Below are 14,974 nucleotides of genomic sequence, written 5' to 3' on the forward strand. Positions count from 1 at the left end.
AACTGCAGGTACTGGGTGGGGAGGGGAGACTGGTCAGCAGTAAATTTCCTTCCATCCTAAAATCCGTTGCCCCTGGTGCCCAGACCAGACACGTCGCCCGGGGATAGGGGCGGTAGTGCCTTCCAGTACTTCGCCCCCCACCCTGCCCCGCCCCGCCCCGCTCCGCTCCTTCCAGCCTTGCCCTGGACCCCCGCGGTCACGTGACCATCATCCCCCACCTTGGGGTACCGTCCCCCGCCCCAAGCGCACAGCTGGAGGCCGGTCCCCGCCCTCCCCCGGGAGCAGCGGCGCCGGAGCGGGCGCAGTGCATTGTGGGCAGAGGGGCGGGGGTTGGGAAGATGGCGGCTCCCAGCCTCCTCAACTGGAGGCGGGTTTCTTCCTTCACGGGGCCGGTCCCCCGCGCCCGGCACGGACACCGAGCGGTGGCCATCCGGGAGCTGATGATCATCTTTGGAGGAGGCAACGAGGGCATCGCGGATGAGCTGCACGTCTACAACACCGGTAGGCGCGGCGACGGTTCTTCGGCCCCTCCTGCGGGAGCCGCGGAGGGGGAGGGGAGACGAGGCGGCGGCCGCGGCCCTGACAGCTGTCACCGCCGGGTCACTGCCGTCTCCGACCGGCGGCAAGGAGTGCGGCTCGGCCGGGTGGCCCAGCTCCCGCAGCGTCCCGGGCCGTAGCTCCGTTTCCCCGGGTTTCCCTCGGGCGAAACCGGCCCCGGAGCGGGGCGCGCCGGCCCTCTGGCAGACGGTCGTGGACACCCCCCTCCCGGCCCGCGCCAACGCTGCTGGCGGACGTAGGCGAGAGAGACAGTTTCCACCCGCCTGGGCCTCTTGCCGAAGTCTCGCCCACTCCGGTGCCCCGAGATCCCTCCCTGTCAAAACCCAACTCCAAACCAGCGCTCCTCGGGGCCTTCCCTGTCTTTGCTTTCCTTCCTTCGTGGGAAGAGAATATAGGGGAAATGAGGAGGGAAAAGGAAAGGCCATTTGGTACTTTCACCCCTAGTTGAGCCCCGTATCTGGCAGGTGGCAGTCAAGATATTTACCCCGTTCTCAGCGCTCTTAACTGGCGGGGAAGTGGTTCGTGGGTGAGACCGGCGCCTGGGTCTGCGCAGTTTGGTGTGTGTGCCCAAGCTCAGCCGTTTGGCGCTCGGCGATCTGGGAGGGCCGTCGGCTTCAGCACCGCTGCGGATGAGAAATGCCTCGGGCCGCGGAGGCCCTTGCCCTTGAGTACCTCTGTGGAATATACGGGAGGTTGGAATTTCATTTTTTTCCCACTTGTAAATGCGCCAACTGTCATAAGAAAGCTGTTTTCTTGGTGTAACGTTAATTGATGAGTTTCAGATCAACGTCGCGGTCCGTAACTTTTCTCTGGCCGAATAGCTTAACTGTAGCGGTCATTTGGAAATGAATAAAATGGTGGAGTAGGAGAAATTTTTTATTTTCTCACCTTCTCCTCCTTCTGGCACCCCAGCCTAAAAAGTTAGAAAGTTAATCGGTACTTCGGTAGAATGTGAAAATCTTGGCTTTGAAGTTAAGTTAGACCCAGTTTGAATTTTGCTCTGCCAGTTGCTTAGGATCCGCGCTAAAGTTAACCGAAGTGTCAGATTTTTCACTTGTAAAATGGAGAGGATGATAATCCCCAGGTAGGGTTTTTGTTGAGAAATTAAATGATATATAGATCAAGGTTTTTCAGCAGCATGTCTATTGACATTTGAACTGGGTAATTTTTGGTTTTAGGGGGCTTTACTGTGCATTGGGCTTCCCTGGTGGCTCAGAAGGTAAAGAATTGGCCTGCAATGCGGAGACCTGGGTTCAGTCACTGGGTTGAGAAGGTCCCCTGGAGGAGGGCATGGCAACCCACTCCAATATTCTTGCCTGGAGAATCCCCATGCACAGAGGAGCCTGGCGGGCTACAGTCCATGGCGTCGCAGAGTCAGACACGACTGAGCGACTAAGCACACGGGTACTGTGCACTGTAAGATGTTTGGCAGTCCCAGTCCTACCCACTAGCTGCTAGTAGGACTCCCGCCGTCCACTTATGACAGCTAAACATTTTTTATTTGTCTCTGACCGGGCAAAATCATTTCCAATTAAGAACCACTGATATAAACGATCCTTATAAAAGTACATACTCATAGTTTATGATAACTTTATTATAATTGGTTTTCATTTTATTTTGGCTACTAGTTACAAATCAGTGGTTCCTACCAGCTGTTAGAGGAGACATCCCTCCAGGTTGCGCTGCCCATGGATTTGTCTGTGATGGTACCAGAATATTAGTATTTGGGGGAATGGTTGAATATGGAAGATACAGCAATGAGTTATATGAGTTACAAGTAAGTGTATTTCAAATTTATTATCTCAGACTGAAATGTTAATAATGATATTGCTCTTAATTCTTTGAAAGATTGCAAAATATTTCATTAACATGCTGAAGGTAAGTGTGAGCTCCACATTTTATAGCTTCGAGGAAAACGTTTCCACTTCACTAAAAAGCCAAAGTTTCTAATGTAATTCTTTTTCCAATACCCAGTGCAACATTTGTAACATTAAGATATCTGTTACTTAGCATCAGTTGTACAAGTTATATTTGGGCTTTTGTATCTTAGTGCAGTCTTTCTTAAGCTTTAACCTGCAACAGAAGCAGGAGGCGGGTTTGTGAAAACAGATTGCTGAGCCCCGCCCTCAGAATTTCTAAATCAGTATTGTCTACAGAGAATTTGCATTCCTACTAAATTCACACCTGCTGCTGCTGATCCCCAGACCACACCTTTTGGAAAACTTCTGCCTTAGTTATAAAAATTGTTCCTCTAACACTAATAATCCCCGCCCCCCCCCGCCCCACCCCCCACCCCTCGCCCCAGCAATGCATACAAAAGAGTAACAGTTTCAGATAGCCTTCCAAATTTGACTCTCCAATGAACCGGACTCAGAGCCCACTGTGACAGCCCTGACTAATTTTTATTCCTAAACTGTGCTTGTATTCCCAAGGCTGTGATCATGAGGGTGTTTGGTAGTTGGCAGATGTAGATGGATTATGCCTGTTTATAAGCAGTTCATTTCAAAAAATGTAAATCCATGACTAGAGAGTAAGTTTTGGAGTTTGGTTTGTTAAATGATCTTTACATTGGACTTCCCTAGCAGGCCAGTGGTTAAGACTGCATTTCCACTGCAGAGAGCACAGGTTCTATCCCTGGTTGGGGAACTAAGATCCCACATGCCCTGTGGTGTGACCAAGAAAAAAAAGTTGTTTTATATGATCTTTATGTTTATTTAAAGATTAAAATATATACCATTCATGGATTAACTAATTTCAAAAGGTGAGAGTACATAAATTGCATGTAATCTTAAAGTTGTAAATAATTTTGAATACCTCATTTGGAAAATATTGGGTTGGCCAAAAGTTTGTTTGAGTTTCCCCATGATGTGTTGCTGAAAAACTCTAACAAACTTTTGGCTAACCCAATTTTTATGATTACTAGTGTTAATGATTATTAGCTTAGTTTGCCATGTGGAAAGCTGTGAATATGGAAGACTAGACTGATTTTCTGTTGGAACACTCATTTTAATTTCAGAATTTATTTGGTTATTTGTCATTTGTCCCCGAAGTAGTTTATTGAAGCCTTCTGATTGGATTCAGATTAAAATGTATTGGTATGATATTTTAGTATTTTAACAGGAATGTTTCGTGATTTTGTCTGAGTGTATCTATGCTCTTTTTTTAGGCAAGTCGTTGGTTATGGAAAAAAGTGAAACCCCATCCCCCTTCTTCTGGTTTACCTCCTTGTCCTCGACTGGGACATAGCTTCTCTTTATATGGTAACAAATGCTATTTGTTTGGTGGCCTGGCAAATGAAAGTGAAGATTCAAACAATAATGTTCCCAGGTATGCCAACACTTTTTCAGATCGAATGTTTATTTTATGATTTAGATTAAGAACATGTAATTTCTTCCATCTTTAATTATTAAAAGCAATGAAGCTTATCCCTTTGCATTTGAACCTAACAGTGAACAAATTTGTGTCCATTTGTGATTTTTCCTTAGTCCCTGGAGTATATCACTTTTCAAAACTGTGCCTTTTTTAATCAAATCATCTTACTAAATTGGTATTAATATAACTGCTTGTGGCAGTTATATTGTATATGTTGAGCCATAATGTGTTTTAGTTGTTGTAAGTGATAATGAAAAGTAACAAATGGTTGTTTACAAATTATATTTCTCTGGGAATTTGGTGACAAAAATCTGAATATCAAATGAAGGCCATCATTTCCACTTTTCACATAGGGAGCTGTTAAGAGTGGTTCACACAAGCAAATACCTTTAGAACCAATCCTCTTCTTTTTTCGAACAGAATTAATCACTGCCTCTTTTCTTTTTGCATAATGTTTTGATCACATGGTCATTATAGCATTCAGGATTTGGAGGTTTAGAGTCCACAAGGCTGTTTTCTGATTCACTGCTTACCATGTATGTGTCCTTTAGTGGAAGTAATCTAAGCCTGTTTTCCTTCACTGTGAATGGGAGTGATTAAATCCAGTGTCATTGTGGTTGCTAAATAAGATCATTGGCATAATTTTCAAAGCACTTTCAAGTTGCCATCAGCAATATCAGTAGTTGTCATCACCATTATTAATGTGTCTTTTTATCTACATTAGATTGATTTTAGAGCCTTACCTTTTTTTCCCTACAAACTTAAAAAAAATAACATGCTAAAACTACGTAGAAAATTTGGAAACTAGAGAAAAAGAGGAAGAAAAAATGTATCCCCCACACTAATCCAGATACTTTTAGTACATATCTTTTTTCATTTCTCCATTAAGCAGATTTATTTTGAGATACTGACTTGTGAAATTCAAGGAATCAGACAATGTAGAAAGTTCTTTTTCGCAGGATCCCTATTCCCCAACATAGGAAGAAACACATAATTCAATTTGATGTGTATGTTTTGGGACCTTTTTCATATAACACATTGTATTAGTCAGTTTTTGACGTGTTAAGGGTAAGCTTCTCAAGTTTATGCTGCTTGAGAGAATAACTAGATACATGTGATGCTTTTTAAAGCCTTGATTAAAGCCAGCACATTCATTTCTGTTGACATTCCATTGTTCAAAGCAAGCTCTAAGGCCAAGACCTGAGTGGGTGATGCAAGGATACATGTTTTGCTTTCTGGGAGAAGGGACTTGGGAGTATTAATCTGATTCTACTCTTTTTTTTTTTTTAATAAAGTGAGAGCTTTCCTTTTGCTTTATGACTTTGAGTGTTTACTTGTTTGGGTTTTTTTGTTTTTTTTTTTTACCTTTAATAATATATGTTTGGGTGAACTCCGGGAGTTGGTGATGGACAGGGAGGCCTGACGTGCTGTGATTCATGGGGTCGCAAAGAGTCGGACACGACTGAGCCACTGAACTGAACTGAACGGAATATATGTTTACATGGCAGTAGATATGGATTGGCCTCTTATTAACAGTGGAAAAGTAGTCTGAGTTATGCAAATTATCTAACCATTCCCCTACAGATGGACACTTAAATATTTCCATTTTGCTATTATAGTTTTTGCATAATGTGAAATTTTTTGTAGGATTGATATTTATGAATGGAATTGGGAAGGAGATGGTGGTGATCAAAGGATACATTTTAACTTTGTTCAGTTCAGTTCAGTTCAGTTGCCAAGTCCTGTCTGACTCTCTGTGACCCCATGAACCACAGCACGCCAGGCCTCCTTGTCCATCACCAACTCCCGGAGTTTACCCAAACTCATGTCCATCGAGTTGGTGATGCCATCCAACCATCTCATCTTCTGTTGTCCGCTTCTCCTCCTGCCTTCAATCTTTTCCAACATCGGGTCTTTTCAAATGAGTCAGCTCTTTGTATCAGGTGGCCAAAATATTGGAGTTTCAGCTTCAACATCATTCCTTCCAATGAACATGCAGGACTGATTTCCTTTAGGAAGGACTGGTTGGATCCCCTTGCAGTCCAAGGGACTCTCAAGAGTCTTCTCCAACACCACAGTTCAACAGCATCAGTTCTCTGCACTCAGCTTTCTTTATAGTCCAACTCTCACATCCATACATGACCACTGGAAAAACCATAGCCTTGACTAGACAGACCTTTGTTGACAAAGTAATGTCTCTGCTTTTGAATATGCTGTCCAAGTTGGTCATAACTTTCCTTCTAAGGAGTAAGCGTCTTTTAATTTCATGGCTGCAGTCACCATCTGCAGTGATTTTGGAGCCCCCAAAAATAAAGTCAGCCACTGTTTCCCCATCTATTTGCCATGAAGTGATGGGACCAGATGCCATGATCTTCGTTTTCTGAATGTTGAGCTTTAAGCCAACTTTTTCACTCTCCTCTTTCACTTTCATCAAGAGGCTCTTTAGTCCTTCTTCACTTTCTGCCATAAGGGTGGTGTCATCTGCGTATCTGAGTTTTTGATATTTCTCCCGGCAATCTTGATTCCAGCTTGTGCTTCATCCAGCCCAGCGTTTCTCATGATGTACTCTGCATAGAAGTTAAATAAGTAAGGTGACAATATACAGCCTTGACGTACTCTTTTTCCTATTTGGAACCAGTCTGTTGTTCCATGTCCAGTTCCAACTGTTGCTTCCTGACCTGCGTACAGATTTCTCAAGAGGCAGGTCAGGTGGCCTGGTATGTCCATCGCTTGAAGAATTTTCCACAGTTTGTTGTGATCCACAGTCAAAGGCTTTGGCATAGTCAATAAAGCAGAAATAGATTCTTTTCTGGAACTCTGTTGCTTTTTCAATGATCCAGCGGATGTTGGCAATTTGATCTCTGGTTCCTCTGCCTTTTCTAAAACCAGCTTGAACATCTGAAAGTTCACAGTTCATGTATTGTTGAAGCCTGGCTTGGAGAATTTTGAGCATTAATTTACTAGCATATGATATGAATGCAATTGTGCAGTAGTTTGAGCATTCTTTGGCATTGCCTTTCTTTGGAATTGGAATGAAAACTGATCTTTTTCAGTCCTGTGGCCACTGCTGAATTTTCCAAATTTGCTGGCATATTGAGTGCAGCACTTTCACAGCATCATCTTTTAGGATTTGAAATAGCTCAACTGGAATTCCATTACCTCCACTAGCTTTGTTCGTAGTGATGCTTCCTAAGGCCCACTTGACCTCACATTCCAGGATGTCTGGCTCTAGGTGAGTGATCACACCTTCGTGATTATCTGGGTCATGAAGATCTTTTTTGTATAGTTCTTTTGTGTATTTTTGCCTCCTCTTCTTAATATCTTCTGCTTCTTTTAGGTCCATATGATTTCTGTTCTTTATTGAGCCCATCTTTGCATGAAATGTTCCCTTGGTATCTCTAATTTTCTTGAAGAGATCTCTCAGTTCAGTTCAGTTCAGTCGCTCAATCGTGTCTGACTCTTTGCGACCCCATGAATCGCAGCACGCCAGGCCTCCCTGTCCATCACCAACTCCCAGAGTTCACTCAGACTCACGTCCATCGAGTCAGTCATGCCATCCAGCCATCTCATCATCTGTTGTCCCCTTTTCCTCCTGCCCCCAATCCCTCCCAGCATCAGAGTCTTTTCCAATGAGTCAACTCTTCACATGAGGTGGCCAAAGTACTGGAGTTTCAGCTTTAGCATCATTCCTTCCAAAAAAATCCCAGGGCTGATCTCCTTCAGAATGGACTGGTTGGATCTCCTTGCAGTCCAAGGGACTCTCAAGAGTCTTCTCCAACACCACAGTTCAAAAGCATCAATTCTTCAGCGCTCAGCCTTCTTCACAGTCCAACTCTCACATCCGTACATGACCACAGGAAAAACCATAGCCTTGACTAGACCAAACTTTGTTGGCAAAGTAATGTCTCTGCTTTTGAATATGCTATCTAGGTTGGTCATAACTTTCCTTCCAAGGAGTTAGCGTCTTTTAATTTCATGGCTGCAGTCGCCATCTCCAGTGATTTAGCATGTATCAAATGTTTTTTCCTTTTTATTGTTGAATAATACTCCATTGTACTGATATGTCAGATTTTATTTATCTGTCATCAGTTGATAGACATTTGGATTGTTTCCAATTCGGGGCTCATATAATAATGCTGTTATCATTTGCCTACAAGTCTTTCTATGGATATGTACTCATTGCTCTTGATTAGATACCTAGTAATAGAACTGATGAGGCATGTGGGAAATTTATATTTAACTTTTAAGCACTACTGGACTGTTTTCCAGTGACTACCATTTTACCTTCCCACCAGCAGTGTATAAGGGTTTCAAATTTTCCACATCCTTGTTAACATTTGTTATTGTCTGTCTTTTTGACTGTAGCCAACCTAGTGGGTATAAGGTCATGTCTTACGGTTTTGGTTTGCATTTCCCTATTGACCAATGATGTTGAGTTTCTTTTCATGAGCTTTTTAGCCATTTATATATCTTCTTTGGAGAAATTTCTGTTCAAATCTTTGTTCATTTTAAAATTAAATTGTTTGATATAGATGGCCAATAGGCACAAGAAAAAGTGCTGAACCTTGCTAATTATTAGAGAAGTGCAAATCAGAATAACAATCAGGTACCCCCTCACACTGGTCAGAATGGCCATCATTAAAAAGTCTACAAATAACAAATGCTCGAGAGGGTATGGAGAAAAGGAAACTCTCCTACACTGTTGATGGGAATATGAATTGGTATAGCCACTATGGAAAACAGTATGGAAGTTTCTAAAAAAACTAAAAGTTGTCATATGATCCAACAATCCCACTCCTGGGCATTTTTCCAGAAAAAACTATAATTAAAAAAGATACATTGCACACCTATGTTCATAGCAGCACAGTTCACAATACCCAAGGCATGGAAACAACCTAAATGTCCACAGACAGATGGATGGATAAAGAAGATGTGGTACATATATACAATGGAATACTGCTCGGCAATAAAAAAGAAGGCAATACTGCTATTTGCAATAACATGGATAGACCTAGAGATGATCATACTCAGTGAAGTAAGTCAAAAAGAGAAAGACAAATACCATATAATATCACTTATATGTGGAATCTAATATATGATACAAATAAACTTATTTATGAAACAGAAGTCGACTCACAGACATAGAGAACAGGCTTGTGGTTGCCATGGGGGAGGGATGGATTGAGAGTTTCAGGTTAGCAGGTGCAAACTGTCATATAGAGCTGGGTAAACAACAAGGTTCTGCTGTGTAGCACAGGGAACTATATTCAGTATCCTGTGATAAACCATCATAGAAAGGAATATAAAAAAATGTATATAGATATGTGTAACTGAGTCACTTTGCTGTACAACAGAAATTAATGTAACATTGTAAATCAACTATACTTCAATAAAATAAATTTAAAAAATAAAATTTAGTTGCTTGTATTCTTATTATTGAGTTGTAAGACTTCTTTATATATTCTAGATACAAGTATTTTTTTACAAAATCAAATATATGATTTGCAAATATGGATTATGCTTTTAGCATCCTTTTTAAGAACTGTTTGTCTGTCTTCAAGGTCATAAAGATTTGTTCCTCTATTTTGTTCTAAAAGTTCTATAGTTTTATCCTTTACATTTATATCTGTGATTCTTTTTGAGGTAATTTTTATGCCTGAAGTTACTGAGTAAATTCATCCTTTTACATACGGCTATTCAATTTTCCCTTGTAAAGATCATTGTAAAGATTACCCTTTTCTCATTATATTGTTTTGGCATCTTTGTTGACTATCAATTGACCATAAATGTAAGGGTTTATTTGTAGACTTCTAATTCTGTTCCACTGATCTATATTTCTGGTCTTATGCCAGTACCACACTGTCTTAGTTACTGGAGCTTTGTAGTAAGTTTTGAAATAGGAAGATCTAAGTTCTCAAATTTTATTTGTTTTTCAAGAATGTTTTCGCTATTCTGAATCCTTTGCATTTCTGTGTAAATTTTAGGATCATCTTGCCAGTTTCCGCAAAAAGTTCTCCTAAGATTTTGATAGGGAATATGTCAATATTTGGAGAGTTTCTATCTTATTAGTATTGAGTCTTCTAGTCTATAAACATAGAATGTCTCTACATTTATTTAGATCTTTAGGTTGTTGGTCAGCAATGTTTTCAGATTTTCAGTGTAGTAATCTTGCTCTTATTTTGTTAAATTTATTTTTCATCTTTTATTCTTTTTGACATTGTGACTAGATTTGGCTTCTTAATTTCATTTTTGGATTGTTTATTGCTGCTGCTGCTGCTGCTAAGTCGCTTCAGTCGTGTCTGACTCTGTGCGACCCCATAGACGGCAGCCCACCAGGCTCCCCTGTCCCTGGGATTCTCCAGGCAAGAACAAGGGAGTGGGTTGCCATTTCCTTCTCCAGTGTATGAAAGTGAAAAGTGAAAGTGAAGTCATTCAGTCGTGTCTGACCCCCATGGACTGCAGCCTACCAGGGCTCCTCCGTCCATGGGATTTGCCAGGCAAGAGTACTGGAGTGGGGTGCCATTGCCTTCATTGCTAGATTACAGTTTTTCTTCTTATTACTGTTTTTTATATGTTCTACATATCTATATGTTCTAAATAATACTTTCCAAGTCTTTTGTTTACTCCCCCCCTTTTAAGAGTTTTCCTTTTTCCTTTATCAAGTATGATGATACATATATTTTAATGGCTTTCTGGCTCTGTGTCTTGCTTATTAAGAAGACTTTCCTATCCCAAAACTATAAAAATAATTTTTCTATCATTTTTTCTAGTACATTCACAGTTTTGCTTTTTATGTTTAAAATGTTAATGCACTTGCAATATATTTTTGTAGCTTTTTACTTTTTCTTCTGAATGAATTTTCAGTTCTCCCACAACCATTTGTTAAATAAGCCAATCTTCTTCCACCTCCCCACTGTTTTGAAGTCCCATCTCTGTCATATCTTAATTCTCATAGAAATGGGTCTTTTTCTAGTCTCTCCACCCCAGGGGTTACGAACTACTCTTTGTATGTAAAACTTGGCTTACTGCCTGTTTTTGCTAATAAGTTTCATTGGAACACAGCCATTCCTGTTTATATACATGTTGTCTCTGGCTGCTTTCTTATTAAAAGAACAGAATAGAATTGAACTTATTATATATAAAGTCTAAAATATTTACTATCTAAAAAATAAAATAAAATAAAATAAATAAAATATTTACTATCTAGCTCTTTATAGAAAAATATTATCAGCTTTTATTCTAAACTCTATATTCTGTTTCATTAATATACTTAATATTTACCTATCATTAAGTGATGTTTGCTATAAGCTTCCATTATATGCCTTTGGTCAGATTAAGGAAGCTTTTTTTAAAAAAAAATTATATATACATATATATATATATGAAGTATGTTGTTGTTCAGTCACTGAATCGTGTCCAATTCTTTACTTGTTTATGAAATATCATGTCATGTGCCTTGTGCTCAGTTGTGTCCAACTCTTTGACCCCACAGACTGTAACCTGCCAGGCTCCTTTGTGGATGGGATTATGAAGGATAGTTGGATAATATTATATAAGTTTTAAGTGTACAATATAGTGATTCACAATTTTTTGAGGTTATACTCCATTTATAGTTGTTACAAAATATTGGCTATATTCTCTGTGTTGTACAATATATTCTTGTAGCTTATTTTATACCTAATAGTTTGTACCTCTTCATCCCCTCCCTCTATGCCTCCTCCCTTCCCTCTTGCCACTGGTAACCATTACTTTGTCCTTTACATCTGTGAGTCTGTTTCTTTCTTGTTATACTTAGTAGTTTGTTGTATTTTTTTAAGTTCCTGTATATAAGGAAGTTTTCTTAAATCTGTGGTTTGATAATTCATTTTTTTCTCTTTTTAACCAAAAGTGTATGTTGAGCATAATTTAAAAATTTTTTCAAATGGAAAATTTTGTTATTATCACTAATATCTAGTTTTATTACACTCAATTAAAAAAATATGGTCTGTGGAGTTTCTTCTTTTTAGTGATTATTTTTGTGGTCTATTTCACAGTCATTTTTTGTAACCATTCCATAGTTGTTCATAGGAGCATGAGTTCTTGACTGTTCTTAAAAGGTTCTTTATTAAATCAGTGTCTTAAATTATTATTCAAAACTGTTTTATGCTGTAGATCTTGGTCATATCAGCTTCTGAATGAGATGTTAAAATCTCCCAGTATGATTGTGAATTTTTGTTTTGTTCCTTATATATATAATTTCAACCTGTGTATATTATTTTGTTACAAACTTACCTTTCGTAAATAGAACTAACAGTTAATTAGTATGAACTGTTTACAGCATACTGGCTGGCATTCATTCTGACCTGTTTAAATCTATGCCATATCTGTTGTTAAATAGTTTTATTATCATCCTTGCTATGCTTCCCTGGTGGCTCAGCTGGTAAAGAATCCACCTGCAATGTGGCAGACCTGGGTTTGATCCCTGGGTTGGGAATATCCCTAGGAGAAAGGAAAGGCTACCCACTTCAGTATTCTCGCCTGGAGAATTTCATGGACTGTATAGTCCTTGGAGTCGCAGAGTCGGATATATCTGAACGGCTTTCACTTTCACTTGTTGTTAATAACTTATAGTTGGATTGGGGTTCTTTTGATTCCCCTACACATTCCCTACCTTGAAGAGACTTTGTCTTATAATCAGGAAGTTTTTTCCTGCCCATGTAATTTTATGTCTTCTATAAACTCTGCTTGTTGTTGCTTCTCCATACCCCTTTGTCTACCTTTGTAGATTTGTAAAAGCTGTGATGAGGGTGAATATTTGTGTAAGTGTATTTATATAATTTTTATTTCCTGTTCTGTGAACTGCCTATTTATACCTTTTACCTATGTCTATTGTGTGATTGGTTGTTATCTTGATTTCTTGATTTTATGGGTCTTTATATTAAGAAAATTTAATCTCTTTTCTGTGATGTATACTAAATTGTTTTCAGGTTTTTTTTTTCTTGACACTGTTTATAGTTGTTTTTTCCCTATCCTATTTCTATAGATTATGCTTTTTTTCCCATCTTCCTTTTTCTTGATTTATTGGTTTTTTTTCTGATTCATTCTTTCCTTCTAATGATTTGAAAATTACACATGCTATTTCTGTGCTTCCTTTTGTTGCTTGGAAATTATCACACACATTTAAACCAAAAATACGTTTTCATCTTTGGAAATAGATTATCTGTAGCCTTTTTTTGCTTACTCCCTTTTTTCTGTTTTGTAGCATTGTGAATCTTATTCCAAATGACAGTAATGTTAAGAAATTAATTTTTTGTTTAGTCTTCCTCAGTGATTATTTAGACCTCACAACCACAGTTATCAACATCAATTTAAATTTAATTATAAATTACTAGTTTATTTGTACAACTATTTCTTTTATTCAGTGTATTCTTTCTTGTATTTCTTTTTATTTTTCATGAATGATCTAGAATCATTTTTTCGCAAAACAAATTATATGGCTAAACTTTGAAGTTTTATATGTTCTGAAATGTTTAATTTTGCCTTCATACTTGAGTAATAATTTGATTACTCAATTTATTGAGAAATAGATTCCTATGAAAATCATCTTGCAGAAAACATAGGAAACATCCATGTCACAGATGAGAAGTCTGATGCCAATTTCTAGGATAAAAAAGCTATGTAGGACATTGCTATGACATTATAGAGTGAAAATTTATAAAGAAAAAAAAGTTGCAAAGCAACATTTGTAGCATACCTTGCTTGTACGTATGTAGCTATCCATAGAGAGAGAGATCTTAAAGGGTATTTACTAATTATTGTCAGTAGTGATTGTTCTGGTTATCTAGTACCATATAATAAATTGCCCCAAAAGTTAGTGATGGAAAATAGCAACCATTGTATTGTGTCCATGGATTCTGTCCTTTGAAAATTCATACGGGAGACATCAGTGATGGCTAGGCCCTCAGATGGGAAGGCTTGAATGGTCACTCCCATGTCTGATGCCTCAGCTGGGATGGCTGAAGGATGGACTCAACTAGGACTGTTATCCTGTGTGCCTGCGTGTGTCCTGTTCAGATGGTGGTTTTCTGACAGTTGAACTTTCATGGAGGTTCAGGATTCCGAATGCAAGTGTTCAGTGGTGAAGCTGCATTGGCCTTCTGTGACTCAGCCCCAGAAGTCACATAGTGTCATTTCACTATACTCTATTAATTAAAGCAGTTGCAACCTACCCAGCACCAAGGGGAGTGGACATAAACCCTGCTTGCTGTAGGGAAGAAGGTCAGGGAATTTGAGGCTATGTTTTAAAACCATCATGGTATTGTCATGGACACGAGTGCTGGCTGTATGGTGACAGGTTTTTTTAATCTCTTCTGTTCACTGTTGATCCCCACAAGAGTGCCTGGTACACAGTAATGTTTGATAAATAGCATTGAATGAATGAGTTATGGGGTTTCTGCTCTCCTAATATTTTTCTGTACTGTATGACTTTTTCACAGTAAGCATATATTATTTTTATAAATAGAAATAAAAAGCAAATAAAAGATATATATTATATTAATGTTTTAATTTCTTTCATTATATCCTAGATATTTAAATGACTTCTATGAGTTGGAGCTACAGCATGGTTCTGGTGTTGTGGGTTGGAGCATTCCAGTGACTAAAGGGATTGTGCCTTCTCCAAGAGAATCCCACACAGCTGTTATATATTGCAAAAGAGATTCTGGAAGTCCTAAAATGTATGTTTTTGGTGGAATGTGTGGTGCTCGCCTGGATGATCTATGGCAACTTGACTTAGGTGAGCTTAAGTTGATTCAGGCTTAGAAATTCATTATGATTGATAAAGGCAAATATAAAAATTGCCTTGGAAAATATTTTTATTACAGTATTGAGTTGTACTTAGATTTAATATGAATGATTGCTGATGAGTCAAGTTGAACAAATGAATGTTTGATTTATGATAGTGACACTCCTGGGCTCCCTATAAGTAGAATCACCATATGTTCTGGTTTGCCTTTAATGGTCCTGTTTTATGCTTATTGTCCCATGTAATTATCAGTAGTACCTC

The 14,974-nt window shown here is 39.0% G+C and overlaps 1 protein-coding gene across 3 annotated transcripts in view; it reads left to right on the forward strand.

Annotated features, from left to right (window-relative positions):
• Positions 1 to 317: 317 nt before the first annotated feature.
• HCFC2 (host cell factor C2) overlaps positions 318 to 14,974 on the forward strand; it is an 88,802-nt gene continuing 74,145 nt past the window's right edge. For all 3 annotated transcript variants that reach the window (XR_015164008.1, XM_086401082.1, XM_086401083.1), the window contains exons 1-4: positions 318 to 501; positions 2,187 to 2,335; positions 3,725 to 3,885; positions 14,496 to 14,704. Coding sequence is in view for 2 of the 3 variants with exons in the window: in XM_086401082.1 (XP_086257208.1) it covers positions 339 to 501; positions 2,187 to 2,335; positions 3,725 to 3,885; positions 14,496 to 14,704 (682 nt within the window). In the remaining variant the exon portion in view is untranslated. The remainder of the gene's footprint in view (positions 502 to 2,186; positions 2,336 to 3,724; positions 3,886 to 14,495; positions 14,705 to 14,974) is intronic.

Source organism: Bos grunniens, chromosome 5 (assembly GCF_055505025.1).
Source record: "Bos grunniens cultivar Pamir isolate PY7600 chromosome 5, Bosgru_T2T1.0, whole genome shotgun sequence".
Classification (NCBI taxonomy): Eukaryota; Metazoa; Chordata; class Mammalia; order Artiodactyla; family Bovidae; genus Bos; species Bos grunniens.